Source organism: Erpetoichthys calabaricus, chromosome 7, assembly GCF_900747795.2.
Source record: "Erpetoichthys calabaricus chromosome 7, fErpCal1.3, whole genome shotgun sequence".
NCBI classification, from domain to species: Eukaryota; Metazoa; Chordata; class Cladistia; order Polypteriformes; family Polypteridae; genus Erpetoichthys; species Erpetoichthys calabaricus.
The window spans coordinates 9,202,544-9,222,558 of record NC_041400.2 but is presented as its reverse complement, the minus strand read 5'-3'; the positions used below and the strand labels follow the sequence as shown (position 1 = coordinate 9,222,558).

General features: G+C 40.1%; 1 protein-coding gene across 2 annotated transcripts in view; it reads left to right on the top strand.

The window, feature by feature from the left end:
- rnf170 (ring finger protein 170) overlaps positions 1-19,545 on the top strand; it is a 32,533-nt gene extending 12,988 nt beyond the window's left edge. For both annotated transcript variants that reach the window (XM_028805042.2, XM_028805043.2), the window contains 3 exons: positions 14,001-14,074; positions 17,614-17,742; positions 18,439-19,545. In XM_028805042.2, the coding sequence (XP_028660875.1) occupies positions 14,001-14,074; positions 17,614-17,742; positions 18,439-18,708 (473 nt within the window). In that variant the 3' untranslated portion in view covers positions 18,709-19,545. The remainder of the gene's footprint in view (positions 1-14,000; positions 14,075-17,613; positions 17,743-18,438) is intronic.
- The last annotated feature ends 470 nt before the right edge of the window (positions 19,546-20,015 follow it).

Sequence of the window (20,015 nt, the reverse complement as noted above, 5' to 3'; positions counted from 1 at the left end):
TGTTCTTCTGTTTGGAACAAATTGCATCTCCTGCCTGAGCGTTGTGATGGCTATGTAGTCCCATGGTGTTTATACTTGCGTATTATTGTTTGCACAGATTATCGTTGAACCTTCAGGTATTTGGAAATCGTTCCCAAGGATGAACCAGATTTGTGGAGGTCCACAATTTTTTTTCCCCCGATGTCTTGGCTGATTTGTTATGACTTTCCCATTATGTCCAGCAAAGTTTGATAGTCGGCCTTAACACACATCCACATGTTGGTTTGTTAGTATAAAATCTGTGGAGGGGTTAATAATTGAGTTTTAAAGAATTCACTCTAAGCATTTGGAAACTTCTGACTTCAACTGTAGAATTTTTTTGTTAACTTGGGTTAGTATTCTAGCTATTTATGTCATTCCTCAAGCTTATTCTTGATTATTGGGGTGAGGTGTCCAAACTAAGATCGGAGACGTCAGGTTTTTATTGGACTCCATTGTTTCCCGGTGATTTTGTCCTAATTACTGAATTAAAATCTTTAACAAATAGCTTAAGTCTATGCTGATAGGTAATCTTTCCATGTGAAAATAATATTCAAGTTTACTACACAAGGTAACATTACAAATTTTAGCAACTTGTTTTTTTTCCCCTCAAATTACTGTACACGATGAAGAGAACAGAGGGAAATGCATGTAAGAGGTGTACCAAATACTCCATAGTTAATATAGATTGCTTAATCTTACACGTGATTTCAGCAAACAGGTCAGGTCAGTTTGGGGAGCATGCACTGGTACAGTGCATTGCTGCACCCACCACATGACAAAGCAGCTTGGGATCCTGGTTGGCAACCTCCCAGGGCAGACACACGGTCCAGTCCCACCCTGTGGAAATGACCCTCTATCTGCCACAGCCAGGTGTCAAGTGAGCATCCCCTTGGCCTGGTCCAGCCACTCGGGTCCTCAACAATGAGGATCCTGTGAGCCGGATCACCCTCTGGGAATCGCACCACATGGCCATAGTGCCGTAACTGACACTCCCTCACAATGCAGGTCATGTGTCTCATTCGGGACTCCGTGAGCAACACAGAGACAAACCAGCGGTACCCAAGGATTCTCCAAAGATACACAGCACTGAAGGAGTCCAGTCTTCATCTCGGGTCACTGCATAGCATCCATGTCTCTCAACCATATAGTAAGACAGGAAGCACCAGGACTCTAAAGACTTGGACCTTCATCATTTTGCAGAGATATCAGGAGTGCCACACACCCCTTTCCAGTGACCTCTTCACCCCCTCATGCTCTCTCAATCTGTCTGCTGACTTCATGTCTCTGTCTTTCAGCAAACATTTTAATGTTATTTCAGTTTATAGTTTACTGCTGTAAAAACATCAGTTGGATAAAATTTAATTTGGCAGAGCCTATATAAGGAAACCTTAGTACAGACATGCAACATACAGTCATATGAAAAAGTTTGGGAACCCCTCTTAATTCTTTGGATTTTTGCTTCTGATTGGCTGAGCTTTCAAAGTAGCAACTTCCTTTTAATATATGACATGCCTTATGGAAACAGTAGTATTTCAGCAGTGACGTTAAGTTTATTGGATTAACAGAAAATATGCAATATGCATCATAATAAAATTAGACAGGTGCATAAATTTGGACACCCCAACAGAGATATTAAATCAATATTTAGTTGAGCCTCCTTTTGCATATATAACAGCCTCTAGACGCCTCCTATAGCCTTTGATGATTGTCTGGATTCTGGATGGAGGTATTGTTGACCAATCTTCCATACAAAATCTCTCCAGTTCAATTTAATGGCTGCCGAGCATGGACAGCCTGTTTCAAATCATCCCATAGATTTTCGATGATATTCAAGTCAGGGGACTGTGACGGCCATTCCAGAACATTGTTCTTCTCCCTCTGCATGGATCCCTTTGTAGATTTCGAACTGTGTTTTGGGTGATTATCTTGTTGGAATATCCAACCCCTGCGTAACTTCAACTTTGTGACTGATGCTTGAACATTATCCTGAAGAATTTGTTGATAATGAGTTGAATTCATCCGACCCTCGACTTTAACAAAGGCCCCAGTTCCTGAACTAGCCACACAGCCCCACAGCATGATGGAACCTCCACCAAATTTGATAGTAGGTAGCAGGTGTTTTTCTTGGAATGCGGTGTTCTTCTTCCGCCATGCACAGCGCTTTTTGTTCTGACCAAATAACTCCATTTTTGTCTCATCAGTCCAAAGCACTTTGTTCCAAAATGAATCTGGCTTGTCTAAATGAGCATTGGCATACAACAAGTGACTCTGTTTGTGGCATGAGTGCAGAAAGGGCTTCTTTCTCATCACCCTGCCATACAGATGTTCTTTGTGCAAATTGCGCTGAATTGTAGAACGATGTACAGATATACCATCTGCAGCCAGATGTTCTTGCAGGTCTTTGGAGGTGATGTGTGGGTTGTCTGTAACCATTCTCACAATCCTGCGCATATGCCGCTCCTGTATTTTTCTTGGCCTGCCAGACCTGCTGGTTTAACAGTAACTGTGCCTGTGGCCTTCCATTTCCTGATTCCATTCCTTACAGTTGAAACTGACAGTTTAAACCTCTGAGATGGCTTTTTGTAGCCTTCCCCTAAACCAGGAGACTCAACAATCTTTGTTTTCAGATCCTTGTAGAGTTGCTTTGAGCATCCCATGCTGTCACTCTTCAAAGGAGAGTCAAAGGGAAGGAAGCACAACTTGTAATTGACCACCTTAAATACCTTTATATCTCATGATTGGACACACCTGTCTATGAAGGCTTAACGAGCTCATCCAACCAATTTGGTGTTGCAAGTAATCAGCATTGAGCAGTGACAGGCATTCAAATCAGCAAAATGACAAGGTGACCCACATTTGTGCACAGCCAGTTTTTCACATTTGATTTAATTTCATACAACTAAATACTGCGTCACTAAAAATCTTTGTTCGGAAAACACCCCAGTACTCGGATGTTCCTAGGAAATGAAAGACATACCACTGTTATCTTTTTTGTTGAAAGTCGAGTACATTATTATGCAGGCTGAGAGGACTTCCCGAAGTTTTTCATATGACTGTAAGTACAACATGTATCATAGTTCTCCAGCAGTCAACAAACAAATCAATCTATCAAAAACATGGTAATACATATTCATCAAATTGTTGTAGAAAAATCTGTAAGGTCAAGATCAGTGCTGATGAGCGAATTTTGGCAAAGCATTACTTGCAGCGAATTTGCTGTGTTTGTATTCACCGTTGTTCATCAAATTATTTACTGATAGGAGAGTTTTTATTTATTTATTTATTTATTTATTTTTATTACCAGCGCCCCATAATGCTTTGTGAGACCAGTGCAATGTCCTCCAGAGCTGTAACAGCCAACATTGATGGTACCACACCCCCCCGGGTATATAATGCTGATCATTTGCAGTACAGACTCTGTGGGCCAAGTTAGCTGTACTTGTAGCCAAATGTTGCAGGTTCAATCTTCGAGTTCCACATCAACATAAGAAAAGGAGGCACATTCCCTTTGTATGCAATAATAATTAGACACATGGTGCGGTGAGAGTAAAAACAAACCTTGAAGGAGCCTGACAGCCCCCCCCAACATAGGAGACTCTATAAAATAGTAATAATAATAACAAAAGATTTATTATTATTTACAAGACGTTTCTCTCTTTGGTAGGATAAAAAGTGCAAACCTTCAGCACAGACAGTTTAGAGAGCCTGTAACTCGACTTCAAAACAGAACGAGGCAGCGGTTTTAATCATGACACACCACTTTGAATTTTCTGCCTTTAAAAGACCTTCTGTATATTCTCACGTATAAGTTGGGCCTTGAAACCCAAAAAATCGATCATAAAATCAGACCCCGACTTATACACTCGTTCAAAAATACAACACTTAATATATTATTATTATTTTTATTTTTATTTTTTCATTTTATTTTTTTTTTCATTTTCTTGCCTCATCCAATCAAGTATCAGTTTCTCAGATGCATCAAATTTTGTTGCAGCAGCGTGGCTACCAATTTCTTTCGCTACTTCAATGACATTTAATTTAAAACCAGCTTCATATTTTCTTCTGATCAAATGCTCCATCGTAGATAAGGGATGCTGTTATGGTAAAGGTGTATGAGGGTGTGAGATACAAAAAACACAAATCGGTGCAAATTTCGCTTCGGTGAGATACAAAAAACACAAATTGGTGCAAATTTCGCTTCGGTATAGTTCAGGTATTACCGTGTCGTCACGTATGCACAATACATAGGAAAAAAAAGTCTGTGCCTTCCGTGGTTACTCTCTCAGGTGGGCGTTAATATATCATAATCTTTTGGACCAGTATCGTGAGTTTTCCACATTCGACTCGTACCACCAATATTATAAATTACCAGAAATTATACTGTAAAATCTAGTCCCAGCTTATCCTTGGGAGAACTTATCCGCAAGTATATACAGTACATATTTTTTTTGACTTTTGACTATGATTTTGGCATTTCCACTTCATTTTGATGAAATATGTTTGCGCATCTCTGACTCTGTTCTTTCTTCTTGGATATCATGGAAACATGATGGCGCAGTGGTTGGCACTAAGGTTGGGCGGTATCCAAATTTTGATACCGTCAAACCTCCTCCCTATTTTACCTCGGTATACGGTATTACCGTGAATAATAAAAAAAATGTGACGTAAGGCTCAGACAGCGTCACCAAACTGTTGGCTTGTGCCTAAACCGTTCAGAAACTGAATATCAAACACTAATACTGAAACAATAACAAAATAACACGCAGAACAATATTAACAACTTTTATTAGCAACAAATAGCAGTTTATAAAAAAGTGCAAATACAACAGTCAAACAGAATTAAATTAACATAAACATCCAGAACAGTTTTCGCGCAGAGACGTGCACACAAATCAATTAAATTAAATCACACCGCCTGAACAACTTTTAATAACAAAGAAGAGCAGCTTATAAAAAAGTGCAAATAGACCCACAACAGTCAACCAGAGTTGAATTAACATAAACATCATCCATATTATAAAAAGTATTGCAAAGCAATAGTCCTAAACAAAAACTTCTTTCCAGTCTTCTTTCCAATATTGTTTTTAACGTAAACCAAATAAAAATACCTAAATCAATTAAATAAATAAAAATAAACACAGTGCGAATAGGAACGCATGGCAAGTGGCATCAATCTAGTCAAGATTTTTCGCTAGAAAAACCAGCATGTTTACTTTGTCCGGCTTTAACAGGGCACGTTGTGGACCGACAACTTTACCTGCGGTGCTGAAAACCCGCTCCGATGGTGTGCTTGTGGCACAGACGTACCGGTACTTTCGTGCCACTCGCAACATCTGGGGAAAACGCCCGGCAGCATTTTTCCACCAGAGAAGTGTGTCCTCGTCTCCTTGAGTAACTGGCTCCAAACAGTAGGCTGTTATTTCAGCTCCGACTCGGTCCTCTACGGTGCCGATGCTGACGGGACCTGCCATTCCATCAGATTTTTTTTGCAGCATACTTCCCAGAGTCATCTTTTTTCGTGAGGGTGCAGGTTGCGCCTCTCCCTCTTCCACTCTGATGGCCACTGGACCTGCTGCCTCTAAGCTCACGATCTCAGCCTGTAATTCAGCCTTGGTCTCAGCCATGGTGTCTCATTGGAATGCTTTTGCATCTTTCTTTAGCGATCACGGCGTAATCTGTCTTATCTCTCTGTACAGGTTTCAGTTGCCTTTCGTTGTGCGGCAGAGACGCGTCGTTGAGCTAATCTGTGTGAATGCTGAGTGTCTGTTTCTTGCGAGCGACTGGCACGCCTTTGCCTCTTTGCTTCGTGATCACGCTGTAATGTGTCCTCTCTCGCAGGAGCAGGTTCAGTTGCCTTTCGTTTCGGCATTGTTCGATAAGGTCTCCTCCGTACAGACTCAGACACGGGGCTTGAAATACTGAAGTGCACATGTAGCAAAGTGTAAATGTTATTTATAATTTTATTTATTTATTTATTTATTTTTGTTATGAAATTCCCCAAAAGAGTTGATCCCTGTAAATAGTTAATAGTATATCAACAATATAATCTGTTGTAGTACGGGCGTTAATTAGCGTCACACCTCATAACCTGCATACACCACGTTTCTACGGGGCGGCTATACAGCCAAAAGGAACCCGGACACGGACACCGCGCTGGGCTTTTATTATATAGATAGTCCAAGGGTGCGCTCGGTTTTTTGCCTCTGGTCATGCAATCCATTTGTGACAGCCAAGTTTAGATTGTGACCGAAGCAGTATAGCCACGGCCAATGCAGGGACCTGATTGCGGCATGAATGTTGGCAACGTTGTCAGTGGTTATGGCTGATAAAGTTTTTTCTCATCAAGTTGCCATTCCTGAAGTGCAGCTCTGAGCGCAGCAGCAAGATTGTCTGCTGTATGACTCTCAGGAAAATACGTAGTTTGGAGGCATTTGGATTCAAGTTTCCAGTCAGGTGTAATAGTATGGACAGTCAGAAACATATATGGTGTCATGTTAACTGACGACCACATGTCAGTTGTTAAGGAATAACTGTCTGCCGCTGACAGCAGCACTTGAACATTGTCTCTAACTTTACTATATAAATGTGGGACGGCTGTTTGTGAGAAATATTTCCGTCCAGGCAGCTCGTACTGGACATCTAGGACCTTTACCATGTCCGTAAAGGACTTTTTTTCCACTGTGTGGAAAGAGACCATTTCCTTCGCCAAGTATTTTAGGCACTGCATCAGTACAGGTTTTCCAACGGACACTGTCCCTTTTGTACTTTGTTGCTTTCCCGAAGGCCCCCATTACCGTCGGCTGCGTACTGGCGGTGGACCTAGATGTTGTTGGTCCTGCATCGGGAGGCGTTGAAACTGTTGCACTGAGTGAACTCGGGTCCATCCTCGCATCAGTGAGTGGATGGTGGTTTCGTATATGCGACCTTAGGTTCGAGGTATTTCCATCTCACGCGGTCACCTTTTTGTTGCACAATTTGCAAATTGCCTCGTCCGGTCGAAACCCGAAATACTGCCAAACTGCAGAAGTTGTGTTCTTTTTCGAGACCAGGTCACTTGGTGCGCGACTCGCCATCTTTCCCCACCTCTCTTTCTCCTCCACGCTGTCACATGATGACAACCACGCATACGCATTAGGCATTAAATAAATTATATTTAATTAAATTATATTTAATATTTAATCCTTGTCTCCCATATAAGTGCATTGTTTTTATGATGGTATAACGGTATTGGAACTGACACCGTTGCTATTTTTAGATCCCGCGGGATACCATATTACCGTATTACCGCCCAAGCCTAGTTGGCACTGCTGCTGCACAGCTCAGGTCACCTTTTTGGCCACAGTAATTGGTCTAATATAGTTGGTAGACATTTCCCTATCCCTCAGTGACACTTTAAACACGACTGTCCATTATAATCCAGTCAAATCTAGTTCAGTTAGTCCTTCCCCATTGACTTTAATGCAGATCATCAAGTTCAGCGAATATCACAAACGTTTCCATGATTTCAGGGAACTTGCAATGAAGCGAACTTGTCAATTTTTGCTCATCACTAGTCAAGATATTAAATTTGTGCATCTCACAACTTCTTTGACCTAAAAATTGTACAGTATATACCAAGGCTTGGCACAATGTGTTGAGTCAGATAACACAAATCCACAGCGGGTATGTGGCAACCACAATTTTGAGAAGCAGTGCACACAATGTTCTATAGCTGCCTTCTGTGGTTCAGGCAAAGATATTTCCATACTAAACCATAACGGAGGAAATCAAAACACTTCCAATTACAGACCTGAAAATAAGGGTCACTGTGTCTTGTAGCACTCTCTGAATTTCTTTAATAACTGCATTAGAAGGATCAGCCTTTGGTGAGCTCTCTTAACTAATCTGGATTGTTGATCTCACATGTCAGACTGCTAAAATTAGCGATGCCAGAGAACTTGTAGTCCTCCACTAGCAGTCCAGTCTGACCATTGGAGTGAGAGTGATCGCTTGATTCATGTAAAAATTCACCGTCGGTTGTCTTCTTAACATGAAGTGTAATATTAGTGGCACTTTTTGTAATCTGCTCTGAACCTGTATGTATGCAGGACATCATTCTTCAAACCCTGCTTGGTGTTTTCACTTAGAAAACATTATGAGGTTTATTCTGGAGAAAGTCAACAAAAATCTGTTCACTTTAATGTGTAGGCTTACTAGGCAGATAACACTTACATAACCAAGAATAAGCAGTTAAAACCAGTCATCAATTATTATTCAGTGAATAATAATTGGTAATCTTTAAAAGCGGCAGAAATTAACATCAATTTTAAAATCCGGTTTCTCTGTTTCTCAAATAAAGGTGAGAAACGTTTATTGTGTCTTATTGCATAGAACGGTCTTTTGAGCGTAATTCTGTAATTAATAGTTTCCCATGAACTTTTATTGGAGAATGTTGGTCCTTTGGAAAATTTGAATAATTCACCAATCTAAAGTACGGGGTGAGTCAAAATTATGTTAACATTTGAATGGCGGAAACAATTTATTCACAAAACATACTTCATATGGGCAAGATGATTTACAGAAATGTCTCAACCTGTTCGCCATCATGTTCACCACATGTACCATATGTGGCACGTAAATTGTCCACAAAAATTGTATATAAGTATATACAGTATCTCACAAAGTGAGTACACCCCTCACGTTCTTGTAAATATTTTATTACCTTTTCATGGGACACCACTGCAGATATGACACTGATACAATGTAAAGTAGTCAGTGTACAGCTTGTATAACAGTGTAAATTTGCTGTCCCCTCAAAATAACTCAACACACGGCCATTAATGTCTAAACCGCTGGCAACAAAAGTGAGTACACCCCTGACAGGATGTATCACATCCTGGTACAAGAACTGCTCAGTTCAAGACTGCAGAGCTCTACAGCGTGTGGTGAATATGGCACAGCAGATCATGGGCACACAGCTCCCTGCGATCCATGACATCCACACTACATGCTGTCTCAGGAAAGTGAACCGTATCAGGCATGACCCCAGCCACCCTGCACTGTCACTTTTCACCCTCCTCCCATCTGGGAAGCAACTAAAGTCCATTCGGACACGTACCTCCAGGTTCAGGAACAGTTTCTACCCAACTGCAATCAGACTCATGAACAATCAGTAACCTTGTGTCACTTCCACTGCTACCTGCACATATATTTCTGTCACTGTCTCTAATTTTATTCCTAGGATTCTGGATTTATTTATTTACTTATTTATATTCATTTATTTATTGTGTGTAGGTTTTGTTTGGTTGTATTTTTTTTTGTCTATGTTCACTGACTGCGGGGTCACATGCAAGCAAGCATTTCATTGTACATGGTACTTGTACACATGACAATAAAGAATTGAATTGAAGTGAAAAAGAAACAACAAAGGGGCCTAAGTCAAGTTAATTAAAATAGAAGAAGTTAATTAGCAGCAAAAACTGGTCACTAAAGAAGAAGATGATTAGAATGAAAACCTGCAGCCACTGCAGCCCTCCAGGACTGGAGTTCGACAACCCTGTCTTATAGCACACAGATTTAAAATGAATTCCTACAAGCTTTTACAGCAACAGGCCACAGGAGGTCTCCCTTGGCCACACTTAGAAGTCCATTATAGAATTCTGACATTCGGCAGCACATATACTAAAATTGGAATGATACAGAGAAGATTAGATTAGAATTCTGACATTATTTCGTTTTGAAGTATTTATACACTCCAATGCTTTTTTTTTTTTTTTTTAAACTTGAAAAATGTAATAATTATATTTAACATAGGCCTTTAAAGTCATGCATGTGTTTTAACTAAGACTGTTCTGGTACAATTCTCCCTAACAATGCAAATTTTGAGATTTCTAACTGCAAGGGTGCATTACAATAATTATTTTCTTCCATGTGCTGCACAGTTCGTTTTGTAAATCTTTTACAAAAGATATTAAGTAATAAAAGATATTGATAATTTTCAATCATTCACTACATTATATAGACCAGGCCCCTCATGGACCCCGTGATCATCAGAGGTGACTGTGTGCAGAGGGTGCAGACCTATAAATACCTGGGAGTGCAGCTGGATGATAAATTGGACTGGACTGCCAATACTGATGCTCTGTGCAAGAGAGGACAGAGCCGACTATACTTCCTTAGAAGGCTGGCGTCCTTCAACATCTGCAATAAGATGCTGCAGATGTTCTATCAGATGGTTGTGGCTAGCGCCCTCTTCAACGCGGTGGTGTGCTGGGGAGGCAGCATAAAGAAGAGGGACACCTCACGCCTGGACAAACTGGTGAGGAAGGCAGGCTCTATTGTAGGCACGGAGCTAGACAGTTTGACATCTGTAGCAGAGCGACGGGCGCTGAGCAGACTCCTGTCAATCATGGAGAATCCACTGCATCCACTGAACAGGATCATCTCCAGACATAGGAGCAACTTCAGCGACAGACTGCTGTCACCGTCCTGCTCCACTGACAGACTGAAGAGATCGTTCCTCCCCCACACTATGCGACTCTTCAATTCCACCCGGGGGGGTAAACGTTAACATGATACAAAGTTATTGTCTGTCTGTATACCTGCATTGTTGTTACTGTTTAATTTATTATTGTTCTTTATCAGTATGCTGCTGCTGGAGTAAGTGAATTTCCCCTTGGGATTAATAAAGTTCTATCTATCTATCTATCTATCTATCTATCTATCTATCTATCTATCTATCTATCTATCTATCTATCTATCTATCTATCTATCTATCTATCTATCTATAATATAGTGCCTTTCATGTCTATCTATCTATCTATCTATCTATCTATCTATCTATCTATCTATCTATCTATCTATCTATCTATCTATCTATCTATCTATCTATCTATCTATCTATCTATCTATCTATCTATCTATCTATCTATCTATCAGTCCTCATTCAGCTTCTTCTTTAAATACACCCCAAATACCAGGGCCGTCTGCAACAGAGAAAGCATGTCTCCAGGATGCTGACTGTAATAGAATTTTCCACTCATCTTTTGTCCAATGTCTGTGCCCTTTTGACCATTTTAACCTTTTTTTATTTTATTTTCCAGTTTCAGATGTGCCTTTTTATTTTAAGCTCTGTCTCTAACCCCAGCATCCCAGAAACATCTTTTCACTGTTACAGATGACTCTACTGTTTGGCCTGTAATTAATGTAAAAGCCCACTGAGGACCTCTAAGGCATTTGTTTCTCACACTACACCCTTTGATGTCCTTATTCTCTTATGCATTTGTACATGTGGGCCTTCCTCATCTTTTTCTCTCCTGCTCAGTTCCACTTTGCCCTCGTCTCTCAAGACCGTGTTAAACATGTTTATATAAAATCTTCAGTTTCTTGTCAGTCTATCACATAGATAAAGCTTCATTCAGCAAACAAAAAAGCAACAGGCTGACATATTTCTTGAGAAAGCGGTTTCATTTTGACCAGTTTTTAACCCAGAATTGAACTTTTAAGAATGCTAGTACTTTGCAACCCAAGTGAACAGAATAACAGTAAATAATTTCTATACATGTATTTTTAATTCAGCTTTTCAACGGTGCCAGGTCAGGTACATTCTAAAAAATATAATTCTAAAGGCAAATGACAGTAAGTAATTTTATTTGGATGAAAAAAAAAGCCTGAAAACAGCCACATTCTTTTGGATTACATATCCACTCCAAGACAGACCACCTGTCACCTTAAACACTGAAAGAACAATGAAAAACACTTGGTAATGGCAAGGTACAATCAATTACAATCTTCTTCTTTCGGCTGCTCCCGTTCGGGGTTGCCACAGCGAATCATCCAAAATTGTTGTCCGCAATTTAAGGTAGCAGCATGAAACAACCTAAGCAGCTCCTCTAACAGCTGCTATGTTAAAGTAGGGCAGCTTCAGCCTTGATAAATTCTAAGACCACTTGGGTTTCTCTGATATTTGTAGGTAGTTTATTCCATAGCATTCTGAAAATAGCTAAATTAACTGAAACATCACACAAGGCCAGAACCAAACTGTACAATTCAGCTTATCATGCACTATCACCCACACTCACTTGTGGCCAAATTTGAATGGCTAGTTAACCTATACCACTTATTTGGGAAAGTAAAAGTAAAATTGCTGTTCTAAAGAAAAACCTGTGTAGACATGAGAACAACATGAAACTGCGCAGTAAATTTTGCCTTACCATGGAACTGCCACCCAGGATGCTGGATCTGTGAGGCTGCAGCGCTAACCACTATGTCATGAGGATGCATTAATAATAATTCTTCTTAGTGTTAGTGATTACAAAACATACATAAGTATATACAGATTTGCATAGTTTTTGTACGCATTTCTCACCATTTCTTTTCTTGCTTTATCAAATAATGGCAGAGTAGCGTCTGTTAGGTTAGGGATCTTTGCCAGCCATCAGAAGTTTGCTGGTTTGAATCCTGTAAGTGCTAGAAGTGACTCTACTCCCTTGGGCCCTTGAGCAAGACTCTTAACCTGCCATTGCACTGTCCTGGGTATGACGTTAATCTGCATCCAGCCCTGCAAGTAGGTCCTCCAACTTACAGGAAAAACTTAGGGGTTGGTGGCAGGACTGGCACTTCAGCCACTGTGAAAAAACCTTGCAAGTGTGGTGTTGAGGTGTCACCCACTGCTCTTGAGACCCAATCCAGATGGATCGGCATGTAGTGGGTACAGCAACAAGCTATCGGTGTATGCTTCCAACACCTCCCTCCCTCTCTCTCTCTCTCTTTTATTCTTTGCCATTCAGTATTTTCACAAGCTACAGTTCCCTAATATTTATGTTCTATTTCTCAGCTGTGATGTCCATCCATCCATCCAACCCGCTCTATCCTAACTACAGGGTCATGGTGGTCTGCTGGAACCAATCCCAGCCAGCACAAGGCAGGAAACCATCACCGGGCAGGGCGCCAGCCCACCGCAGGGCACACACACACATACTTCCACACACCAAGCACACACTAGGGCCAATTTAGAATCGCAACCTGCATGTCTTTGCACTGTGGGAGGAAACTGGAGTACCCAGAGGAAACCCAAGCAGACACGGAAAAAACATGCAAACTCCACGCAGGGAGGACCCGGGAACCGAACCCGGGTCTCCTAACTGGGAGGAGGCAGCGCTACCACTACACTACCGTGCCGCCCCAGCTGTGATGTCATGTTATGCAAAGGTGCTAAAATACACCAAAGTCATTTTATATTTATAACTACCATATATACTTGCGGAAATGTCTGGACTTGATTTGACAGTATAATTTCTTATATTTTATAATGTCCGTCATATAAGTCGAATGTGGAAAACTCACACTATTGGTCCAAGAGATTATGATATGCTAACACCCACCTGAGAGAGTAACCATGGAGCACACTACCTTTTTCGTTCTATGTGGGCACGGCAATGTGCTGTATCATTATGTGCTCCTAACCTCTCTCTCTATTGTGCCTACGTGACCACATGGTAATACCCAAACTATTCTGAAGTGACGTTTGCACTGTTTTGTGTTTTTTGTATCTCACACCCACATACACCTTTATTGTAAGAGCATCTACGATGGAGCATTGAAAATATGAAGCTGGTTTTAAATTAAACATCATTGAAGTAGCGAAAGAAATTGGTAACTGCGCTGCTGCAACAAAATTCGATGCGTCTGAGAAACTGATACGTGATTGGAGGAGGCAAGAAGATGTAAAAAAAAAAAAAAAAATTAAATGTCACATTTTTGAACAGGCGTATAAGTTGGGGTCTGATTTTATGATCGATTTTTCAGGTTTCAAGACCCGACTTATATATGAGTATATACGGTATATGCACATTACATTAAGACTAATAAAAATAACATTTATTATCATTACCAAACAAAAAAAGAAGAATTGTTTATAGGCAGTATATCTAATGTGTTCAGATTTCACTTTCATTTACATTTCTAATTTTTTTCATGTACTTTTTTTTGTTAATTAACAGGATCCTGCATCATAGCATACTGGAGATATGGGTCCTGGCTTGGAGCCATTAATTGTCCAATTTGCAGACAAATGGTAAGAAGCTGTTATGTGTTTACTAAATTTAACAAAAGCATTTTATTAATAGTCGAGAACATTACCTCGTACAATCGTTTGTTTTCAAAACTTATTATTCTATATAATACAGAAGTATTGTGGTCATTGTGCCATATATATTTGTGCCACGATTCTAAGGTTCTTGATCTGGTAAACATGAGTGCATACAGAATAACCTCATACCACCGAATTGTCTTGTCTGTCTAGTTTTGATTTGTTAATCATCTCTGACTAAGCATCCTTACACAACAGAAATGTTAAGTACGTTCCAAAGTGTGAAGTAAAAGCATTTTAATGATGTTTTGTAGGTGAAGAGCTGTATCAAACACTATCAAAGCAAATATTAAGCAGGTGATTGTCATGCCGTGGGAGGTGAGAAGAGCTGACCATCTGTGCTAGGGATTCAAATAAGCTACTGTCCTTTGAGCTTCAAGTGCTCTTGAGCATTTGATCATTTTGTGAACAAGGTGGCCAACAATGTATAACAACCATGTGATTTTTAAAAAAAACAAACAAAAAATCCATATATTAACGAGAAGAGGCTCAAGAGACCAGTGGAAAAGGCAGAGTTGGTTTACATACAAAATAAGACTTGAAGCTCAGAATGTATTCACAGGGAAATATAAACCTAATTTTGTATTCTGCTAAATTGGCAGGTGGTTTCAGGTTAAGTATACTATTGACTTAACACAGGGTGGGAATAGACCAGTGGTTCTCAAACTGTGGGGCGGGCCCCCTTAGGGCAGCGCGAAGATATGAAAAATACATCTATTGAAACCAAAACAAATTAACTTAAACTACACTCTGATACTAGGAAAATAAATATAGCGTTAGATAAATGTCGATAAAAGCTAAGTAGGTATAATAAAATATGCATCTATGATACCATATATCATTAATTAAAAAAGAACAAATTGGTATTAGTGGGCTCCTTTCAAAAAAATGTTAGGGGGGCGCGATTAAAACTGTTATGAAAACTCGGGTCGCAAAGACTTAAAGGTTGAGAAACGCTGGAATAGACACAAGCAAAAAGATAAAATTGAGAACAAATCTGTAGTGTGGAATAAACAAAAAGACAGATCAAGGTTTGGGGGAGATCCACACCGTATATTGTCGCCAACAAACAAAATTAACTTTGAAGACGAGTTATCTTAAAGGACTGAGTCAAATTGTGAGTGATCAGGAGGTTGGAGTGCTCAGGGTTTACAGGTGCAGGACAGGAAAGGGCGGGATCTCTGGTGGAAATAAGGTCTGTGGGATGGCGTGTTGTGGCAGAGTCTTAGCTGGGCTTTCCTTCTGGTGGTCTGTGGAAGACGGAGAAAAGGTATTTGTACCATTCATCACCCCTTGACTTTGCATCTTTACCTCAGTTAAGCCCATATGCTGCCTCCCATGTGTGCGTGAGTGACAGGAGGCAGAATGATAGTTTGAATGATAGTCATTTTAGAACCAATTCCTTATGTTTAATTTTTACAATTAACCTGATTCACTGTTCTAACAGTGCCTGAAAAAAGTATTATTTTATCTTTATATATAATACGCTACCGTGGCTGTCCGTTTGTTAGTCCAGGATTTTAAATCGCCTGTAACTCGCAAACCATTTGACCTATCGACCTGAAATTTGGTACATATATACTACATGATGTCTACTATCTGCTTTCGGGGTGATGATTGACCTCCAAGGGTATTCCTCTTTTTTTTTTTTTATTTTATTGTCGAATCAACTCCCGACAGCAGCCAGCAGGGCAGCCGTGCGGCGCATACATACGGACGCCGTTCTCATCCCTACCACTTTTGCCATCACTTCCACTACCTTCATATCTTAAATCATTCTTGAGGCAGATTGAAGACTTAAGTGCCAGCTTAAGTGAAAAATTAAAGAAAACATACTAAGTAATTGCAACACAAACACTGACTTAATCAGTTTTAACGTGAAAAGATGCCGACGGAAGAAGAGAAGAAGCGGGCCGCTAGGGTGGAGAAAAGAAGAGCTGCTCAGGAAGCAGCAAGTGCATCAACCTCTGAGCAAACGAATGATAAACATACAGAGGAAGAGAAGGAAAAGTATAAGTCAAGTGTATTCACTGCCCGTTATCGTGCAGTGCTCCATTACTGGTGTTTTATATTTATAACTAGTCATTTAGCCTGTTACAATAACGGGCACTAGAACAGTAGTGCATAAACATTAGTAGGAACAGTCTATATTAAATGGCAAGGGACTTTGACCTCATTCTTTTTGCTGGTCATATTTTTCTTTCTTTCAGCCTTTCTTTTGTTGATGTTTACTTGCTGAGCTGACCGTTCTTCGTGGGCTGCCACCGTGTATTGTGTGTCTTTAATTTTCTGTGACAGTAATACTGTCTTGTACGGCTCTATTTAATAAGGGCACGCACAAAAAGGCGAGCTTCAAAAGGGTGACGTCGATTGAGTGCGGCGCCTTTATTCGCTGCGCCCAATTGAGGTCGCCCTTTTGAGGCTCGCCTTTTTGTGCGCGCCCTTATTGAAGGATACCGTCTTGTACGTCCGCTGCCTTGTACGTCCGTAATATACCTTTAATTTTCTCTGGCAGTAATACAGGCGTGTGCGTCGGTAATATGCCTTTAATCTCCTCTGACAGTAATACTGGCTTGTATGTGGCTGTAATATGCGTCACTGTATTGTGTACCTTTTAATTTCCTCTCGCAGTAATACTGGTTTATATTTCCGTAAAACGCCTCTAACTTTCTCTGACAGTAATATCGCGCATCGCACCGTGCCCCGCGCATGCGCACTTCACCAGAAGACACCCACACACGGACACCTGGACGCACACAGGGATTTTATATATATATATATATAGATAAATATCACCAATTTACAGAGATCTACTTCAATTTGAAATTAAATGAGTCTATTTTTTGTCTTTTTTTTGTTAATCTGTGTGAAAAAATGTTGTATAATAATCTGTCTATAGATATAAAAGTCAATGTATATATATGTGTGTGTGTATGTATGTTCAAGCATCACTTCCTAACGGCTGGAGCGATTTTCATGAAACTTGGTACTCATGTTTCTCAGTGATCGACTAAAAATACTGTAGGGTGAAATCAAACCAAACCCACCCCCTTCTGGGTAGGGTTGGGGAGGGAGGGGGGAATCTTGCGGTCTTGTATGCATGTTATCATCCAGTTGACACTCGGAACGACTGCCAGCATTCTTTATGTTTGAGCACCAGCTGCGCGCACCTTTGTTGCTTTTGAAATTAAATAGAGTTGGCCAGTTCTGAACATCAACTGGATGATAACATACATACAAGACCGCAAGACAAACACATTAGTGAGTCTTTATTGTTTGTTAATTTATTTATTTATTATTTTCTCAAACATTTAAAAAAAAAAAAAAAAAAAACAACACTATTTTTCTCACGGGCAACGCTGGATATTTCAGCTAGTAATAAGAAAATGTCTAGGGGAAGGTGAATACTTTTATAGGCACTGTGTATAAAGCAGTTCATTTTTTTTTGTTTATATTGAATTCAGGTAACTTTATTGTTCCCGCTCTTTCAAGAGAATGGTCAATCACAGTCCCAGGATGAACACTCTGAAATGCGTGAGGTACTCCAATCTGTTAATGACTACAATAGAAGGTTCTCTGGACAGCCTCGGTCTGTAAGTACTTACATATATAAATATCTATTGCTCATGCTTTAAAAGCTAAATATTGAACCCCCGTCCCCCATGCCCTGTATAATTAAAAAAAACATTTTGGAGTTTTGATTTAAAGTAGTACATTGTCAAGATAGATACAGATTGAGCCTTCACTGATACAATGCATTGCCGTACCCTCCACACGACAAATCACCTCAGAGTCTCAAATTAGGACCCGAGCGCAGCCAAGCACTGGGAGACACCTCAGCACTACACTAGTTTGAATGGAGTGGAACAGTGGGAGGTTTTTTTTTTTTACAGTGGCTGGAGTGCCAATCCCGCCACCAACCCCTGAGTTCTCCATGCAAGTTGCAGGACCTGCTTGCACGGGTGGATGCAGGTTAACATCAAACCCAGGATGGAGCAATGGCAGGTTAAGGGCTTTGCTCAAGGGCCTAATGGAGTGGAATCACTTCCGGCATTTACAGGATTCGAACTGGCAACTTTCTGATTGCTGGCGCAGAATCCTAGCTTCAGAGCCACCACTCCACATTTAAAATGTATACCATTATTTATTTATTTTTTTTAACCCCTTTGCCTATTAGCTGCCTTATCGGTGTTCTACATATACCTCCAGCTTTATACTTAATCACCCTTTGTTTGCAGCGTATCTACAGTTTCCAGCTGTTAACCGCTCTTCCTCCTTCTCTGTTACAGCTTGTGGATCGCCTCCGTGATGTGCCAACACTGCTGAGACATGCTTTTAGGGAGATGTTCTCCATGGGAGGGCTCTTCTGGATGTTTAGAATTCGAATCCTTCTCTGCCTCTTTGGAGCACTCGTCTATCTTATCTCACCTTTGGACTTCCTCCCAGAGGCATTATTTGGAATTTTAGGCTTCATGGATGACCTGTTTGTCATCTTCTTGCTCTTAATCTACATCTCCATCATGTACAGGGAAGTGGTGACCCAGAGGCTGAATCGGTAAAACCTTTGAAGCATAGCCAGCATCTGATGTTCTGCTCTGCACAAGGTACCAAAGCAAGGCTACATACAACTAAAACACATTTTTATCAAACAGTAAAGTATATGTAACTTATGCAAAACATTATCCCAATCATTTGGCTTCGAAATACTATGCATGAATGCCATGCGACGTAAAATTGTTGGACTGTACCTTAGGCTTTTTACATCACACTGCAATCCTTTTATGTTTAATGTTCAGTTATTGGTGATGTGACAAAATACGTGACTTGCTATAAATGCCCAGGTATTCATCCTGCAAGGAAAAACAAAAAAGTGTAAAGTATACCTTTGACTTTGTTGCTTTCAAAGTGTGTGCCAAGTGTACGTTTCCGTTTTTCGCACATGGTAGACTTAAACCGCACTTTTTTTTAAGTATTTTTTGTTCTCCTATTTGAACAAAGGAGCCTATAATGTTATTTTGAATGCAGAAGTCACTTTCTAAAAACCATCATGTCTGGATGGGGGGAAAAAACAAGACCAATTGTAGTCTTTTAAATTGTTCTCGTTGCACATACAGAACACGTGCAGCTCGATATCTCTCAGACATTTACCTGTACCTGTATCCATTTCAGCCAAGGTCTGTTTTGCTGCACCTGAGCCTTGTAAATCTGTGCATATTGCTTCAGGGAAAAAGAAAAAATATTCTCAGTGTAGCACTGATGTGCCTGATCTGAAATAGCAGATTATGAAATTAAAGGGAATACAGTTTACATTTTGATTTTTTTTTTTGTATTTTTTTTTAAGAAATACAAAATACTGTTATTGACTCTCAAGATTTCCAAGTAAACGATTTCAATTATTTAGCGTGCCTTCTGCTGTATTCAATTGCTTCTTGATTATTTATTGTTTCTGATGATTACTTTTTGTTTATCACATTTCTGATGTTGTGTAAAGCTAGGTGTTACAATTCAAGATAATTGGTTCGATTTTGGACCAGACGTCGGCTCTTCCAGCAATTGCAGAAGATTTCCTAAACGATTATTTTCCCAGATTATCCTGTAATGTGAAGTATGAAATGTTTTATCTTAATCTTTACTCAGTCATATCATAAATATTAAATATGTCGAGTATTTACAATTAAAGGTTGGTTCATACTTGTGAGTCAAGCATATACTGTAGGTATGCCGTCACACATATAGCCTGTACAATACAGTACACAATACAATTTATTTTTGTATAGCCCAAAATCACGCAGGAAGTGCCGCAATGGGCTTTAACAGGCCCTGCCTCTTGACAACCCCCCAGCCTTGACTCTCTAAGAAGACAGGG